Consider the following 18,477-nt stretch of genomic DNA (forward strand, 5'->3'; position numbering starts at 1 on the left):
GCCCCATGTATGGAGGCCATGTCTTCCCAGCAGTGGCTCGGGGTTCAAGTATGACCTGTGGCTCTTTGCTGTATGTCACCTCTCCATCCCTTTCACCCAGCTTCCTGTCACTCTTCATCTGTGGTTTAAATAAAGCCATGAAACGACCCAAAATACATATAAATATGTATAAATTAAAAAGACAGAATGGACAGTGGCATCCACCATCGCCAATGTCATCGACAACTTAGCCCCCTAACGTCCTCACACCATGATTTACGAGGGGTTGAAGAGCTGTGCATACTTTCGCCTTGTGCAAAAGTATGCATGGCTCGGTGAGCAACTCCTGCAACTCTGTGGGGACATACTTCCTCAAACACAGAAACACATTGTAAAGTCTCTCACCCAGACACAAAAAACGACGCCATCATCTATTGTGACATCGCCCAAGATATCATCAAGACAGATTTAGCGTCCCACCCAGTTTATCATAATTCCTGAGAAAGAGGGTTCAGGTTAAGTATGATGCCACCTGGATCTTTCAAATGATAACCCTAAACCCAGCTATGAGTTCCTCTCAAAGCTGAATGATGATTTATGTGTAATGTTGTTCTGTAACGCCGTTTTTCATCTTTTGTTAAAGGAATCGCCTCATTAAATGTGATTCATTCTTATCCTCCCAATAGAGCCTTGTTAACCTATGCAAGCCACATTCATGTTCATGTTGTTATATTTATGCGCACGTTAAAGAGGTTTTACACATTGTACTGTCCCAATTCCACTGTCCTTGTTGTCCAAAATGTCTACAGTATCTTATGAGCCAACCAGAAAACGATGTTACTGCTGCTATGCTGTGATTTGTAATTTGGAATATAACAGAGTGAAATATCCCCTTAAAGGTCAGGAAAGTAAAGTTAATCTATCTATTTCTAGTCTTATCTCAGTGAACAAAGACAAAACACTTCTGTAATAGAGAGTCACGCAATTAGATAATGTTGATTAACTGGAAACGAGAAATATGTGCAAGCACGCTACAGCAAAGGAGATTATTAGGGCTAAAGTGGCTACATCAGTCCCTTCTTCTAAATCACCTGTGAATTTTCATTCTTTACTTTATACTTGATTTTGCCTTTGCATCTTGCACTGCTTTATATTAATTCATCCATTGTTTTTACATTTTTATTTTGGGTGTTTATTATCTGATGTTCTTAGTCTTATTCGGCTTTTTTTTTCCTTGTGCTGGCCTCTTTATCCATACATTACTGTGCATTTTATACGCTGTAAAGCACTTTGTGACGTGCTGCGGAAAATATACTCTTTTATTGTTATAATCATAAAATGGGCAGTCATGTTAGGATACCTGCCAGAGAACATTTTGTTGACTTGCCTGTTATCAAAAGGCAACTCGAGTCAAGTTTCATCAGGGCTTGATGGACATGTCTCAACGGCAAACATTTCCTAATGCCTCTTTACAGTAGACATGAGCTTTAACCTGATGATCACAAAACATAACTTGGAAAAATGAAATCAGATTCCACACTTTTTATCAATCAAAACCTGGGGCAGAAGATGATCTATAAAGATTATAATTTACCCTCTCTCTCACTCACACACACACACACACACACACACACACACACACACACCTTACGCTTAATATACATAGACTGATTACAGGCTTTGGAATTTCTTATGATTAATACAAAGTCCAAAAGTGTTGCGTTTTCAATGAATGTATACATTATGAAATTATCTAATTCATGCAACTGTAGAACTGCTGAATCTATCTTTTAGATTCAAGACATTATGAAATCTTATTTCATCCCACTATTTCAAAGTTGCAAAGTTCAGAGCGAGTCATTTAGAGTCTGGTTTAAATGCTTCTATTCTGTTTATCCTGACTGAAAAAAAGATGCTGTGATGAATGCTGGCGATCGATCATCAAAAAACAGTCACTGTGAAAAACAGTGTAATGTTAATAGCCTGGAAGTGCCAGTGTGTCATAATCGTTTGCCTGTAAATCTTCCCTGGAAACTCATGGATATTCATTTAATAACAAATATTAAAAATGTCATCATTACATTACTTTATAATACACGCTGTCTGCATTTAATGCATATTTACAGTATATCATAATGCTTAATTCCCTGATTTGGATATTTGTATTTCAAATCAAAGAGTTTCTGTTTCTGCTTTTACACTCCCTTTTTAAAAAATATTTAAGATTAACTTTTAATGTGCTTCGATGTGTTTTTTTTTACCATTATGAAAGCACAATTTAATGTTGTTAGGAAATAATCTATTTAAATAAAGATAATCATCATCGATAAATTCTGTAACGAGCAATCTCACTATGTATTTGTATACTTTGTACACACCAAGATGTTATGAAGACCTCCTAACTGCCAGGCTGAACCTATAAAAATGAATGTAAGAGGATTCTTTTGGACACTGGTCCTCCCTCTTACAGGTATGCTGATGCAAGACCTGTCATTCGCTATCATTCATTCAGGTGCATTCCAGGTGGAGTCTCTTATCTAAGGGAGTAACTTCAATGACACACACAACCTGAAAACACAATGGAGGCGATACCCGTAATGCTCTTTGTTATCCTGGTAAGATTTTTTTCTTTTCTGGACATAAGTGATAAAAAAAATATCTGCACAATGCTAACATGATGATTACTTCTTAGCCTGCGATTCCAAAATGATGTATTGCTTTTAGGAGAGCTGCTGTTTCATCCAACCGTACATGTATACAAAAAAGAAGAAAAAGGTGCTGGAAATAAAAACAAGCTCTCTCCATACTGTATACTGCTGAAGGATGATTCTAGGCAGAACTAACACCATATGCAAAGGCGGCACTGGCTATCAGCATGCACTGTTGCTAAAAATATGTTGTTGGTTAGTTGGCAGCCACCATATCCTCTTTCTATTCAACAGCGGTATCATTCTGTGATAGAGATTTTATATACCTGTTGCTAGGATGAATAGGGCATGTCAGGTTATGCTAGGGGCTAGGACAGAGGTTATCAGATGGAAACATGATATGACATTTCATGTTTGCACTGCAATGCACCACTCTGCATATACAGTGGAATTTGGAGAAAGAGCCATGGGGAAGGGGCTGGTCAGGGTTGACGGGCGATTAAAGGAGTAGGTGCTTTATGTTATTTTTTGTTAATGTCCTTGTCAAAAGTATCAGGCTGTATTGTGATTAACATGTAGAGATTTTATACAGATTTTTTTAGAGAGGGTGAAACGATTTTATGTTTTGTTTATTTAGTAGTCTGTAAATGTCTAGATTAGTACCTTGATATTCATATATGTCGACAGAGGTAAATTGATGTGTAGAAAAGGTAGGTTATAAATACAAAACTGGTCTCCCAAAAGAAAAACTGTTCACGTATATCATAAGATGTTTTGTTCTGATGGTCAAGAAATTAACATCTATCAAACAAAGACAATTTCAAAAATTTCTAATTATCTGTAATATTGACAACCAGTGCATCAGATGGAGATTACGTCCGACTACGTGGATTTAAAAAAAAAAAAAACAATCCAATGGCCTTAATCCAATGTAAATAATGCATTTCTTTTTGCAGTGCTTGGGGGCTCACAGATCATCTTCGAAAATTTTACAGCGACAGAAAAGGAACTGGATCATTGATTCCTTTACTATAAGTGAAGGTTATAAAGGAAATTTTCCATACTCCCTTGGCACAGTGAGTATTTACTGAGAGTCATGATGCATGTATGGCACATATGACAAGTTAAAGGAAGATCATTACAAAATTTGCTGCTGTTCTGGACTGACTCCCTACAGATTAACATTGCGAAGGACCTCAGAGTTTTCAAGATCGAAGGTCAAGGTGTTGATAAGGAACCCACAGGCGTATTAGCTATCAATGAAGACACAGGGGAGATAAGTGTCAAACGCCCAGTGGACTATGAACAATTCAAAGTTTTGAAGGTTAGAAGGAATTTACTGGAATACTGTGACCTCCTGAAAAGCTCAAAGAATGTTTGTGTGTTTTGTTTGTTTGTGTGTGTGAGTGCATACAGCTAGAATTATGAAAACCAATCTGAATTTTAGACTGTGGTAGCGACAACATATTTTTACGGTGAGGGTTGGGGTTAAGCTGTGTTGTGTGATGATGGTTATGGTAAAGTAAGGGGCTGCGGAATGCATTATGTCAACTAGGTTGCACAAGGTGAAAGACATACTGTGTTTCATATTCCACAATTCCTTCCATTCCACTACAGGTAGTATTTAAGGCCTATGACAAAGAAAAACATTTGATAGACACACAGCTGGGAATTGAGATTAAGATTCTCGACGTGAATGACAACCCTCCCAAGTTTGACCGTAACATCTACAATGTCACTGTACAAGAGTCAGCAACACAAGGTAACCCACTCATTTTTTTATTTTTTTAACAATTTGCTGATATAATCTTTACCACCTTCTGTTATCAAATGGTCTTTTATATTAAATTAAATTGCTGTGGATCTCACTTTGACTAAAAGCAAACCAAAAACTTTTCTTTTGATACTAATAGGCTTTACACTGACAACTGTTAGGGCAACTGATCCTGACACCTATAAAAGAGATGGAAAGTTTGACCTAAAAATAATCTCCGTCAGCCCTGAACCTCATGATCTGGAGTTCACCTTAGAACAAATCAAGGATACTGAAATTGGAACCATTTCATTCAAAGGGTGTCTGGACCATGAGGTGAGAATAAGCATACATTTGAAATAAAACAAAAATAATAATATTCTGTTCTTGGAAACGCAATCCCTTTATAACTAAATAGCATAATATGACAAAATATGTTTCAAAACAACTATTCTTTTAACCAATCAGAGGGCGGCGCAATACACGATTATAGTGGAGGCCAAAGACCAAGGAGAAGAGCAACAGCTCTCCAGCTCCTGCACCGTCATAATAGACATAGAAGATGGCAATAACCACCTCCCTGTGATCAAGGGACAAACAGTGAGCAATGACTTCTTTCAGTTACCTTGACGAAGGCAATGGCAGTAGTTGTCTATAATACAACAGTCTATTTTATTTTCCTTTTTTTATCTCAGGGTCCAGGGAGAGTGAAAGAAGGAGAGGAAAATGTTCTTGTTTCACGTCTGCAAGTTTCAGATGAGGACACCATGGGTTCTGCAGCCTGGAGAGCAAAATTTAAAATCGATGGAGACACAAGAAACAACTTCAGAATCACAACTAATGCTGAGACAAATGAGGGGCTACTGTATGTGGAAAAGGTATTTTTGTATGTGACCATACATTTCTTTAAGCTACTGCCCAATAATTATTTTGTGAAAACACCTACATGTTCTTAGAACTTCAGTGCAGTTATTATTTTCATACCCCAGTTAAACAGAAAAAGTTTTGCTCTCAAACTATTTATTTTTACAAGGATATTAATTCCCTACTTAACCCTAAAATAGTGAGGGAAAGCTAAACTGACAGCAACAATACAAATAGACAAATTCTCAAAACTACACTCCTCTGGTACTCGTTGCAATTTTCATTTGTCGTTAAAGAGTTTTGACGCGTTTCCATCAGTTTGAATTGCAAAACATGGGTGGATAATATTGCTGCGAGTGCTTTTCATGCTTTTCAAAAGCTTTGTGCAATTTCGCACTACTCTGGTGTCAAAAGTGTTGACAATCACACTCTCACCTTGAATGTTGTGCCAAAAAAAGAAATATTTGAATTTTTGCATGGATCGGGTTTAGGGGTGGCAGTATCTATCCTCGCTGCCTTTGGCATGTATGACAGGCTTCTCTGGTTAATTACCTTTATAGAGCCATCTACAGGCAGAAGGACCACCATGAATTTGAGGAGGTACGACACATCTTCAAAGATATAAAAATGACATGTTTCATCCAGAGAGGATGCTTAAATTCAATGAAATGTCACTAGCACTAGACTTCTGCAAAATTACCGATGTGTCTTTACTTTTATACACAGCCAACTAGTCAGCTATAATTTGAAGTTTTTACAGTTGAAAACATTGTCAGTCATTACAATTTTTTAATCAAAATGTGACAGGGAGCAAGGGCTTTGTAAAAGAAGCCCCTGGAGCATCTTGGGTTTGTTTTTCAACAGAGAAAAGCCCATGGCTGCGAGAAATACAGTCTATCTTTCTCTTGCTCAAACTATCATTGCGTGAGAAACTTAATAGATCACAAAAAGCTGTGTGAATTATGATGTTAAGTTGCATTAAAGCATGGATTTCAAACCAACATTTGGTCTTTACTTCTTTGACAGTCTCTGGACTATGAAGACGGTCCTCTGAAGAACGTGACTATTATTGTAGAGAACGAGATCCCCTACCACTTATGCAAAGTGGTGAGTCGCAGCTCTACTGGTTTGTGGAAAGTAGTCACTACCGGTGCAGCTGGTATTGGTGCCGGTGTTGTTAATGCTGGAGTTGCCGGTGGTATGACTGGGACAGGGATAACAGCTTTGTCCGTCCAACTGGTGACAGTGGCTGTGGACGATGTCAACGAGGCACCGATCTTCGACAAATCTCGCAAAGGAGTTACGTTGGGAGAGAATGTTGCAGCAGGACACTATCTGGAGACATTCACAGCTAGAGACCCTGACGTTGCCAGTGCAAATACATTTATGTAAGTCATGAAGATGCTAGTTAGATGTCCATCTTACAGGACAACAACATCTTAAGTTAGTATGTCAATAGTTATTTTGAAAATGTCTAACACAGCACGTGTGTTTCTTTCAGATACAAAATAGGATATGATCCAGAGGGTTGGGTCCAACTGGACCCCGCAACAGGAAAAATAACCACAAAAAACTCCTTGGACAGAGAGTCAAAATATGTGAAAAACAACATGTATAATGTCACGATACTTGCTATTGATGATGGTATGACCTGGAGCTGTTTATACATTCTGTGCATACTATCAATGACATTTTATTAATCATGTTACTGATACCTTCCAACATGTGTTCTTGGTCCCCAGGCAACCCTCAAATGACAGGTACTGCAACCCTCAACATCCACATTACCGATGAGAACGACAATTCTCCAACCCTGAATGTGAGCATCATTGACATGTGCCAATTGGATGGACCCTTTAGAACAAACATCAGTGCCTTTGACTTGGATGAAGACCCCTACGGTGGACCTTTCAGGTTCAAACTCCTCGGAAACGATGAGAGCATGTGGAGGCTTGAACCCCTTGATAGACAAGGTCAGGCTCTGAATGTCACTGCTATGAAATCAACCACTTACTCTGGTTTATACATCACAATTATTTTTCATGACATGACAATTTCTTTTGGATCTACAGTGTACTCAGTCGGCCTGGTGAAAGAGAAGACAGTTCATTCAGGGGAATATCAGTTGATGCTCGAAGTATCTGACCTTCAGTACATTGCCGCGGTCCACAATATAACACTTACTGTGTGTGAGTGTTTAAACCCTGCAATGCCAAACTGTCGCAACCGCAAACCTACGGGGTCGGCCGTGGGAGGAGGCATGTTTGGGATCATTTCCTTTGCCTTACTACTGCTTGCAGGTAAAATATATTCCCTACACACTTCCAGCATTGTGCACAAGATCACCTTTTTGCCCCTTCAATATTCAGAGGTATACAGCATCTTTTATGTTAAGCTAACATATAAAATAAAGAAAAAATAACAATGGTTTCATATTGTCGTCATGAGCCTTTCCTTAAAAGATAAATAGCCCCATTAACAACACAATGTATGATTTGGTCACTGTCTGTGGTCTTTCTATCTAAGGTGTGCTGCTTTTGGCTTTTCTGGTGTCATGTAAGCCAAAGATAGTAAAATTTCCAGAGGAAATAGATGCTTCAGGTCAACTGATGAATGGTAATACCGAATTACCAGGAACTGACGTAAGTACTTCTATTACTAAATTGCCTGTATGTGATAATTACTATAGACTAATACAAAGACAAACAATTTCATTTCCATCACTCCACTGACTCCACTTTTAATTTTCTCCAAGTTGAATTTAAATTGTAAAATTAGATGTGCTAGTGCTTAGTGAAATATGAATATGTATACATTAGTATATGTATCTTTTTTAAAGTAATTGCCACAAGCAATGTCATTTTGCTTTCCTGAATCCTACAGCTGTTGTATTCTACACACCAAAATAATTGTGACTTGGTGCTGTAAAAACTTCAGATTCTGCATTCATATTTTCAACAGGTGATCATTAAAACTGCGGAACCAAACAAAACAATGACTCAAGTTCCAGTTCTGATTCCAAATGGAGTAAGTGCTGAGCAAACTTTTCTTAACCTGTTTTGCATCATAAAATACTTTTTTTCCCCAGTTTATTACGTGTGATCATGACTTGACTTAAAAATCCTTTTTTTTGCAGAGAGGCAACATGGCGGTGGAGAGAGACGCCCATTCTGACAACAAAATATCCGAAATGCAATGGCGAAGAAACTATTGGAAATGGGTATGGGCTTTATCTTGTTAAAATCTGCACCCTGTTGATTCTATTAACAAGTACTATCTGTATACTGTAGCCAAAGCCTGATATAGCTTATCCCCCTTTGCCATAGACCTCCATTGTTAATATCAAATATTCAACACTGCACTGAGAAGCATGCTCTTCCACTACGATGCACATTGAGTTGATCATACACACACACCACCTTGCCGGAGAATACTCGGAGCACACCAAACCCCAACTGAAAATAGTACAAAATAAATTATTTACTGTTTACTAGTGTTCATGTATGTTTGCTACAAACCACAGTACTCAGCTGTTCTAGTGAAGCTTTGGATTTTTGAAAATGGTAGCACATATTCTGTAAAGACTTGAAACACTTTTTATTTACATTTTCATTCAGAACACATGAGTGACTAATTAACAGATTGGCTAGGAAAGTTTAAAAGACAGACTAACCCACTCTTGGCTTGGATATTTTCCTTTGACAACTAGAAAAATATGGAATACATTGCCAGTCTTATTCTAACAAATGGACCCCCATGAAAATTATTATTATTATTATTATTAGTACGATGTTTGTTATGGTATGACATTAATTATATTTCCTTTCCTCGGCAAAATCAGACATCACAAGACTGATATTATTACTATTGTTATTGCTGTTGTTGTTGTCATAGTTGCTATACTTATTGTCATTATTACTATTAAATCTGAGTAATACTGAGAATTTTTAGAGAAAGCTGCCGTTGCGGCTCCGTATTAACCACTGAAATGTTTGAATTTATAGTCAACACGTACCTCATCAACCATGAGAACCACAAATCCAAACAGAAACTCATTGTTCTAACAAATGGAAACTAATGAAAATTATTTTATAACTAAAATGTTTGTCATGGTATAACATTAATTATATTTGCTTTCCTCAGCAAAATCAGACATCACAAGACTGGGGGACGGGGACTGTTGTCGGGGGACAACAGTTTGTGCAGGGGAATTTCTGGCGTTCGGTACTGATATTATTATCATCATTACTCTTAGACCTGAATATTACTGAGAAGTTTGAGAAAAGCTGCCATTTCGGCACCGCATTAACCACTGAAATGTTTGAATTTACAGTCAACAGGTACCTCATCAACCATGAGAACCACAGATCAGAGCAGAAACTCATTTATGCGCAAGGTACTGCAATCTACACTACTATGAGCCCTTTTCCTGTTTAATCTTTCATCATCTAATGTTTTTATATCCATTGAGTCAAAACATACTACAAGGAACTTTCAACTGGTTATCAAACTGTCTCAATTTAACAATGATGCCTCTATATGGCCCTCATAAGCAAAAAGACCATCAGCAATTTCTGCATAGTTATTATAGTTATTACTTATGCTGCTGGGAAGGATTTCAACTAATTCGGGTTGATAAGTTAATATTAAATGTATTAATCTTACATAGCCACAAATAAATACTGTACCTCATCTCCATGGATCCTCTGCAAACAGCTTTGTTGAAAAAAGATTATGCTTTAACTGTGAAATGGTATAGCAGACTTCTGATGTTATTTACTGAACAACTAAAATCATACAACTAACTGCTTCTTATTTCCCAGATGAAAGCCATGAAATATTCTACAGAACATGAAATTGACGTTCACCGTGAATTCCTGTCTCAAGCACTAAATATGGTAATGACAAGAATTTAATCAACCCTACCGAGCTAGGGTAAGTCTGTTTCTTTCTTTAAAAAGAAAAATCTAAAACTTCTCATCTTCTTTTTTTTCCCTCTGTATAATGCAGAAGCTGCTTAATCTTCAGACACTGGAACAGGAGCTGGGTGATTATGCTCCTCATGTGTATGCTGACGAGGAAGACACAGAGACCAGAACTACGCTTGATGCCATCTCCATGACTGACTTCTCCTTTGACCTAGACTGGGAGCAGGACTTGGATTTCAAGTTCAGTACTCTGGCCTCAATCTGCAAGCCACGTGAAAGTGCCGCCTACAGTACAAAAACCTCCTATGCAACAGAGAACCTTGAGACAGCCACTCTTCTCCAAACTGAAAGTCAAAAAACTACCATGAACACGCTATCACACATCTATCACACGAGGGAGTCAAGTTATCTTTCTGGAGACTCACATCTTGTGATACGATCTTTCAGCAACGCTTGAAGGGTTAGTTTCTCTTCTCTAGATTCTGTGTCTGTCAACGATGACAAGAAATTTTTGTCTTAGTAAATGTGACAGTTAGAACTTTGTTGACACCGGACACATAGTACAGCTGTTCATAAGTCGTTTTACACAAACCATCAAATGACGACTTTGTGATGTATGTACATATGTGTATTCAATTCTGGTTTGAGAAGTGTTTTTGTTTTGGTGCGTTTACATTTAGTATATTTTCTATTGTACACTCTAACTTTCTTGACTAAAATTATTTTGGGATGTTGAGGCTTTCTTATTTCATACAAGTAATAATGGTGATGGTTGATAAGGAACTGGCTACTGATCTTTCATCACTAGACAGCATTAAAATGGTTTCAGTTATGCACAGACAAGAAAATAGTTTGAACAATTGTAATAACTAGACTAAACTGTGAATATCTCGAGCATCTCTATTGTGTTTGACTTTATTATGTCAATTTTAGATACAAAGAGTTATAAAAGCACAGAGAGTAAGGCAACCTCAATGGAAAATTTGCTTTGGCCTCTGATTTCATCCAGAAGTCCATATCAACAATAAATGTGGTTACTATCTTGAAACTGTATTCCATGGCATGACAGACAGTGGCGAATAGCTGTCGAGACTTGTGGCTGTGCATCAGCACAAGACACAAACGCTGGCACGATAAAGATCAAGGGAAAGGGTTAGAGCAATGATTACACAGAAGGGTGTGGCAGAGTCATGGCAAGAGAAGCTCGAATCTCATAACACAGCACTTATAATGAAGAAAGGGTATTGTGGGAACAGGTGAGTTAAGACAAAACTTAATACGAAGCATTTAAGGGGTCAACGTGGTGAATTTCTAATATTGTTGAAAAAGAATGTGTTTTAGGCTTTTCTAAAATATAGTGCAAGCTTGTCATTTGCGAAATCTCATACACACAGGTGTGTCATTGTGTCAATAAAGCTCTTCCATGGAAGCTTGATAATTACAGTTTTAGCACTCTGCAGTAGTTCCAGTGAACTATCAGCATCTTGTCAAGCAGGTTTTGTGTTGTTGTTTTGAGTCTGGGTGTGTGTGTCATGCATTAGTCTCTGTGTGAGTACATCGCCACAAGTTTATGACATAAAGAACCTGTCACGTATTCTAGAAACTTCAGATATAGACGTGTTTATTCCACTTATATTAAATGGTTGCCATATAAAATATATAATGAATAGAAGCTGTTATGAGTAGTCACGAATCAGAAGTGATTTGTTACCTCGAAAACATCCTAAAAGTGGTGCTCTAGACCTGAAGATACGCCTTCTCATAAACATATATCTACCTTTATATCTAGTGCCATTTATTCTAGAAACTTCAGATATAGACGTATTTATTCCACTTATATTAAATGGTTGCCATATAAAATATATAATGAATAGAAGCTGTTATGAGTAGTCACGAATCAGAAGTGATTTGTTACCTCGAAAACATCCTAAAAGTGGTGCTCTAGACCTGAAGATACGCCTTCTCATAAACATATATCTACCTTTATATCTAGTGCCATTTATTCTAGAAACTTCAGATATAGATGTGTTTATTCCACTTATATTAAATGGTTGCCATATAAAATATATAATGAATAGAAGCTGTTATGAGTAGTCACGAATCAGAAGTGATTTGTTACCTCGAAAACATCCTAAAAGTGGTGCTCTAGACCTGAAGATACGCCTTCTCATAAACATATATCTACCTTTATATCTAGTGCCATTTATTACTCATAACATTTGGCCCAACTTGCTAAAAATCCAAACTCAAATAATTATCTACTTTATTTCAACCTGAAAAACCCATATTTCAACTGTAGCATTTCGCATTACATTGTATATGTACATTTCTTATATTTTCTTTTTTTTTTTTTTTATTCTTGCTTATATAAAGTTTTTATTTTTCTGATTGTTTTATCGACTTCTGAATGGTAGCAGCTGTAACGCAAGCAATTTCCCCCCTGGGATCAATAAAACTATTTCTCATTCTGACTCTGGTTCTGATTTCCTATGAAACACTGACTCCTTGTGGTTAAACAGCGATAATGTTACACACATCGTCTAATAATATATTTACATTTTTATGTGGTAAATACAGATATTTAGATATATGTTTAAGGTGCTCTTAATAGGAGTGACCTCATGAACTTACCAGGGAGCCAGGAGGATCCAGGGGTACACAGACGGGACACTGGGTGGCAGCCTTTAAGAAGAAAGTCCCACATAATCTTTATCACAAGTGGACAATGAGGCTGTAAGAAAAATAAATTAATTTTTTAAAAAACACAAGAGCACGGGCAATGATTAGCATATAGGAGCTAACAGCAGACACTTTTGATCAAACACAGTGATGACACTGAAAGATGAGTGACAGGAAGTAGCGAGCATGTAACATGAGATCAGAGGCTGTGCTGACATTTGAGTGACGATATTCAAAGAGAAGTCAGATTTGAATGTGTGAGCTTTACCTCATCAGGCCACTGACGCACAAAGGTGGCATAAACCAACCGCTCCATCTAGGGCTGCTGCACAGAGATCACCCTGGAGAATGTGGTGGAGGGGGAAAATATGACAAATGCTAACTGAACAAACAAAGCTGAAAATAAGAAAAGAGTCTATTCGTGAAGTCGAGACAATTATAATGACTAAAAATGACTTTTAGTGTATAGCAAGTGGTTATATTCTACTGCTTTGTTTGATATGAAAAATGACATATCGCTAATTAACAGGCACAGCTACACATCTCCCACCTGGAGCCTTCTTCTCCTGAAGGACACTTTGGGATGAGCGAATATTCTCTCCAGTGTATTTGGCTTCAGACTGCAGAGCACAATGTTCCTCCTGGGATCCCCATCCTGAGAGAAAAAGGAGCATGATCAAAATGGATCATCAAGTTGAGTCTGTTTAAAGAGAAATCAGTCATGTAGCAATGATCAGATGCTTCATGGTTTGATTGGAAATTAGTTTTGACTGACATTAGTGCTTTGTGATGTTTGCGCTTTCCTGCTGGGTTGTGTTTCCTTGCATGGCAGCTGCAGACTAGCTTAGACTTCTACAAATGTTGTGGTATATGGCACTGGTCCATGCTACCAACTACCAGAAAAGAGGGGTATGCTCTCACTAGGTTTAGGAAAAGACCATGTTCTGGATTAAAATACCTGGTAGTCAAAAATAAACATGTTTTTTTGTTTGTTTGTTTGTTTGTTTTTTGACGCCACAAACAAGGTTGGAAATTGTGCGGAGGTCTCCTTAAATGTCCAGTGGATACAAACATTGAAACAACTTTCAAATGCAGGGCAAGCCCCACACCTAGCTGTGACTCCATTCCCTCATGTCATAAACATGTAGCCAATGTAAACATGATAAGACATGCTTTGTTACATTTTCAACATCATATGTATGACAAATTCTACAAATGTGTGAGTTGGTGGCTTGCTAAATGACAGCTGCCATGGTTTTATCCTGGTGGCTGGGCTAACTGTTAGCTTACCAACAGAGAATTCTAATGTTACCCTCAAACTAACGTCATTCTGAAGCTCTACTGGGCTTTCATCCTTGTAAAGTCTATTGTGGCTGTTTTTATAGTCGACAAATTTACTGTGTAACTCTGTAAAATACAAAAATATAAACATTTTATCAGCAGAAGCAGTTTCCATCAATCAAGATCTATGCTACCATACCCGCCTCACCTAGCACCAAATGGCACACTTAGCAACTAGCTAATAGCGCTAATGGCAATTAGCTAGCTAGGTCGATCAGTCAGCTAGCCGGCCAGATATTTCTCTAGAGACAAAACCTGAGCTGAGAGGTTGATCACTTACATTTGTGTCTTGGTTTGAAACAGGCAAAAGTGGGATGAAAATGCTGGGTTGTGTTCAAGCCAGTTCATTCATCTACTTATCTGATGTGTATCCAAAATGTACGGACCATTTCTTCTGATAGGTGTTTAATATTTGTTTAACCCTTCTAACCAGACAGCGGTACACTGTAACACTGTAACTCTTCTATCATTATGCAGAAGCAGTATCTTTTAAATATCCAAAACATGCTGCACAGACACAACAGTGACAGGAGGTCAGACAGCAGATTTGCCTTACCCTACTCCTGTTGTTATTCAGCCTTGAAGGAAAATACCTGTTACTCCATGGTAACAGTTTGCTTCTGATATGCTTATCTACCAACTGACAGCATTAATTTCAAAGATGATTTTTTGTTCTATTACTTTAATAAGCACAATGAGCTGAATTACTTTACAGGCAAAGATTGGATAATGGACATCAAACCTCACCAATGTCATTATTTCGAGTCTACAGAGCCCCATTTACTAAATGTCTCAATTGCTAATGTAATTTATCTCAAATTACCTGACACATGCCCTCTGCTGGTTCATTTAGGAATTGTTTACTCTCATTACCCACCTACAGCCCTGGTCCCTATCATTCTGCTGGGTTTTCCCAGTGAATTTTAATGTCAAGACCTTTTCTCAAAAATAATCCTTAGTCTTTTCATGCACCAAAATGAAATTTAATAAACTGAATTTTAATGATTTGTCTTAATAAATTGACTGAAGACAAGCATTTGTTAATCCTAATATGTACAAGTGTAAATCTACATGTAAAAAGTCACCACCGTCCAAAGCTGCATGTTAAGCTGTTATAAGTTAAAACAAAGGTTTCAATAAATCCAATAAATATTTTAATGTTATTTAGCAATATGCTGCAAGTCAAGTGAGATACATTGGATTTTGTTTCGTTTAAATATTTATTAAGAAATTTAAACACATTCACAATCTGCCAGTACAAAACTACATAATAGAAAGTTCAGCAAGAGGCAATGTTGCTACCACCTTATGGGTTTGCTTTCCCCATTGTCCTCTTCTTGGAGGTAGCCATCGTACAGCTCTCTCAGGTGAAGAATGAGCTCCTCTGTATTCTGTCCCGTGAGAGCTGACACGGGAATGACCCGCTGTGTAACAAGACCCTTTAGAGTCCCCAGCTTCTCCTGGGCCTCGGGCAGGTCCATTTTGTTGGCTACGATTGCCTGAGGACGCTGGGAGAGACCAGGCTCATACTGGTCTAATTCATAGCGCAAGTGCTGGAGCTGGGTCCAGGGCTCCGGAGTCGATAGGTCCAGAACAAAGAGAAGGAAACGGCAGCGCTCTATGTGACGCAAAAAAGAGATGCCCAGCCCTTGATTCAGATGGGCTCCTCGGATGATGCCTGGGATGTCAGCAACTACAGTCACAATAATAAAAGTGGAAAATGGACATCATATTGGGAAAATTATGATGTTGTTCAACAATTTATAATAACTTTATTGGTTTGCTCAAATCAACTACCTGCCACTTGCTCGTGATCCCTGTACTTGACAATTCCCACATGTGGGTTCAGTGTCGTAAAGGGGTAAGCAGCCACAGCAGGCCTGGCATTGGAGATCGCTCTCAACAAAGATGATTTCCCAGCATTAGGAAACCCCACCTGGCGGGATAAAGATAATTGTTACATTTGTGGTGTTGAAAAGCGATATACCACTGCTATCTTTCCAAACAAAAAGCAGCATCTTCTCACCAGTCCAGCATGGGCCATGGTGCGGAGCTCCAGCTGAAGGACCCTCTCCTGGCCCTGCATTCCTGGGGTTGCCACCATCGGAGCCCGGTTCTCATTGGACAGATAAAATCTATTCCCCTTCCCACCCATCCCTCCAAAAACAGCCACGTACTCCTGGCCATGCTCAGAAAGGTCCACAACTGTCTTTCCCTGTTCCTTCACCACAGTGCCCAATGGTACCTTCACAAAATAAAAAATAAAGGAAAGGTTAGGCAGTAGGTTGACACTGAAAACAGGTATAAATGGATTACATCAGTTATAGTGAAATGCACGGACTCACAGAAATATATTTTGGGTTTCCATTCCTGCCATAACAGTTCTTGCTGCCTCCTGATTGACCATCTTCTCCCTTGTAAACTGGGGTTATTTGAGCCAGCGATTTGACAAACCGGTCAGCTGAAAGCACGCAAAAATAAAGGGTATCAAAGCCGTTTGGCATGATGCAGGAGAATCGAGCTCTGTTCGAGACTGTGCTGACATGCCACCTTTCACTCACCCTTTATAATAATGCTTCCTCCATCACCTCCGTTCCCTCCATCCGGTCCACCCCACTCCTTCCGGGGCTCACTGTGAAAGCTGCAGGCCCCTTTGCCGCCTGACCCTGCCACCAGCTTCACATTGCGATGGTCTACAAAGTGATGGGTCTATGGGCCAAACCAAGAACATTTATAGTTAGTTATAGCATGATTTATGACAAATATTGTTGAATACCTCTTTTATAATCCTTTTGCATTTTCTGAATATGATTCCAAAGCATGGGATATGGGGACAGTTATTACACAATAAGTTAACTCCTCTTTTTAGACTTAAGACTGTTTTTCCAGATATGTGAACTGAATCAAGATTCAAGATGTTATATTGTCAGATACACATAGTTTGCATCAGGCAATGACATTCTTAATTTGCGATTTGCATTCTTAATTTTCCCTTCACACAAAAATATAAAACACAAAAAATATAAAATATACTACAAAGAAATAGATAAATGACAAGCATGTCAGTATGTGCAATGTTCAAATATAGAGTAGAGTTTGGCACTGATGGATGCAGATGTAGTATGTATTGAGTTGAGTTGCATGATGTCTCTGTTCAGATGATGTATAAGGTATTTTAAATGACAAGACAAGAAAATAAAATAAAAATGATAAATCACTCACTAGCTACAGAAAAATAGCTAGACATGAAATAGTATTAATAATAATAATAATAATAATAATAATAATAATAATAATAATAATAATAAAATGTTTATACTCTACTGACTCTATTACTTTGTAATACTCTCTGCTAACATCCCTGGTAATAGCTAAGTTAAAAGCACACGTTTGGTAAATATTGAATATAACACACTACTCGAAATTACTGAAGGATACTGAGATATGTTAGTGTTTCACCTTTACTGTGTCATATTTTATTCGACTTTTATTGTATATTCCACATCTTAATGTATCCCAAACTAACGTTGAGGGGCTCGAACACATACCAGCTTCTTCTCAGACAGCTCGGTCTTCTTCGCGTTTCCTCGGACTTTGCCGCACAGCACGCAGGAGGTGCCGACGCTTCTGACGCCGCCGGTGGCTCTCCGCCTCCAGGATGCCGGTACCGAAGAACAACCGGGACTGAACGAACCCAACTCGTTTCTTCTCAGCTCTTGTCCTAACATGTATCCTAAACATATGTCTGGAGAAAGCCACCGAGGGCTTTTAACTCTCGTCAAAGCCGCCAACATTGCGGCATGAAACCAGCAACGGTTTGACAATGTCACCTCGACCGTTTGCTTCAACACATCTCAACACACGTCGCTGTTGGTACGCAGAAGGGGTTTCTGTCAAGGAAATAACTATGAGACAGCTGGTGGGGTTATAATATCAAATCATGGTGGACATACATTACTTGTACAACCGTGTAGGTACGTCCACAGCTACCTGAACTCCGTACTACTCCATGCTGACAGCAGGCAACCCTAACAGTACGGAAGCCGTGAGGGGACAGTGTGGAAACGCGATTGCCAGTTCCACTTGCTCTGCTGTTGTGTATTGGTTCTCTAGCGCCATCTTGTGTACTGGAATGTATGTTAACATGCAGGAACAGAAAAGAAAAGGTCTCTTTATTTATTTACTGATTTCTGTATTACTTCATATAAGTTTGCAAAGTATTATTATTATTATTATTATTATTATTATTATTATTATTATTATTATTATTATTAATGATAATAAT

At 38.2% G+C, this 18,477-nt stretch overlaps 3 protein-coding genes across 10 annotated transcripts in view; 1 reads left to right on the forward strand and 2 right to left on the reverse strand.

The window, feature by feature from the left end:
* The window catches only part of zmp:0000000926 (ataxin-1-like), a 79,818-nt gene extending 64,857 nt beyond the window's left edge, over window positions 1–14,961 (reverse strand). The window contains exons 1-4 of one of the 7 annotated variants that reach the window (XM_037103340.1): window positions 14,940–14,961; window positions 13,402–13,506; window positions 13,120–13,192; window positions 12,804–12,903 (exon numbers count right to left, since the gene is read on the reverse strand). The gene's annotated coding sequence lies outside the window, so the exon portion shown is untranslated. The other 6 variants (XM_037103336.1, XM_037103337.1, XM_037103341.1 and 3 more) reach the window with 6 other exon arrangements.
* LOC119023541 (cadherin-13) lies at window positions 125–11,294 on the forward strand. The gene is made up of 17 exons (XM_037105560.1): window positions 125–2,594; window positions 3,584–3,703; window positions 3,805–3,951; window positions 4,245–4,389; window positions 4,541–4,716; window positions 4,849–4,980; window positions 5,076–5,258; window positions 6,271–6,632; window positions 6,746–6,888; window positions 6,987–7,217; window positions 7,317–7,544; window positions 7,771–7,886; window positions 8,206–8,271; window positions 8,381–8,464; window positions 9,388–9,675; window positions 10,068–10,142; window positions 10,255–11,294. The coding sequence occupies exons 1-17, from the start codon at window positions 2,559–2,561 to the stop codon at window positions 10,627–10,629; spliced, it is 2,907 nt and encodes a 968-aa protein (XP_036961455.1). The 5' UTR covers window positions 125–2,558; the 3' UTR covers window positions 10,630–11,294.
* Window positions 14,962–15,393: 432 nt separating the features above from the next.
* Window positions 15,394–18,296, reverse strand: mtg2 (mitochondrial ribosome-associated GTPase 2). Of its 2 annotated transcripts, XM_037103345.1 has the most exons (7): window positions 18,183–18,296; window positions 17,741–18,082; window positions 16,754–16,901; window positions 16,538–16,653; window positions 16,219–16,437; window positions 15,990–16,128; window positions 15,394–15,885 (listed from the first exon to the last, which is right to left on the reverse strand). In XM_037103345.1, exons 2-7 carry the CDS (start codon window positions 17,984–17,986, stop codon window positions 15,491–15,493), a joined length of 1,263 nt encoding a protein of 420 aa, XP_036959240.1. In that variant the 5' UTR covers window positions 17,987–18,082; window positions 18,183–18,296; the 3' UTR covers window positions 15,394–15,490. The 2 variants fall into 2 exon arrangements, with proteins under 2 accessions (XP_036959240.1, XP_036959239.1); XM_037103344.1 differs by having other exon boundaries at window positions 17,741–18,250.
* Window positions 18,297–18,477: the final 181 nt, after the last annotated feature.

The sequence above is a fragment of the Acanthopagrus latus genome, chromosome 7, assembly GCF_904848185.1.
Source record: "Acanthopagrus latus isolate v.2019 chromosome 7, fAcaLat1.1, whole genome shotgun sequence".
In the NCBI taxonomy this organism is placed as follows: Eukaryota; Metazoa; Chordata; class Actinopteri; order Spariformes; family Sparidae; genus Acanthopagrus; species Acanthopagrus latus.

Coding starts and splice junctions, on each gene's coding strand:
- LOC119023541 (XM_037105560.1), top strand. CDS start 2,559: ATGGAGGCGATACCCGTAATGCTCTTTGTTATCCTG. Junction 5,259..6,270: donor GGCTACTGTATGTGGAAAAG/GTATTTTTGTAT, acceptor CTTCTTTGACAG/TCTCTGGACTATGAAGACGG. Junction 8,272..8,380: donor CAGTTCTGATTCCAAATGGA/GTAAGTGCTGAG, acceptor TTTTTTTTGCAG/AGAGGCAACATGGCGGTGGA.
- mtg2 (XM_037103345.1), bottom strand. CDS start 17,986: ATGTTGGCGGCTTTGACGAGAGTTAAAAGCCCTCGGTGGCTTTCTCCA. Junction 16,902..17,740: donor AGCTGTCTGAGAAGAAGCTG/GTATGTGTTCGA, acceptor TTTGGCCCATAG/ACCCATCACTTTGTAGACCA. Junction 16,129..16,218: donor CCATGGCCCATGCTGGACTG/GTGAGAAGATGC, acceptor TTATCCCGCCAG/GTGGGGTTTCCTAATGCTGG.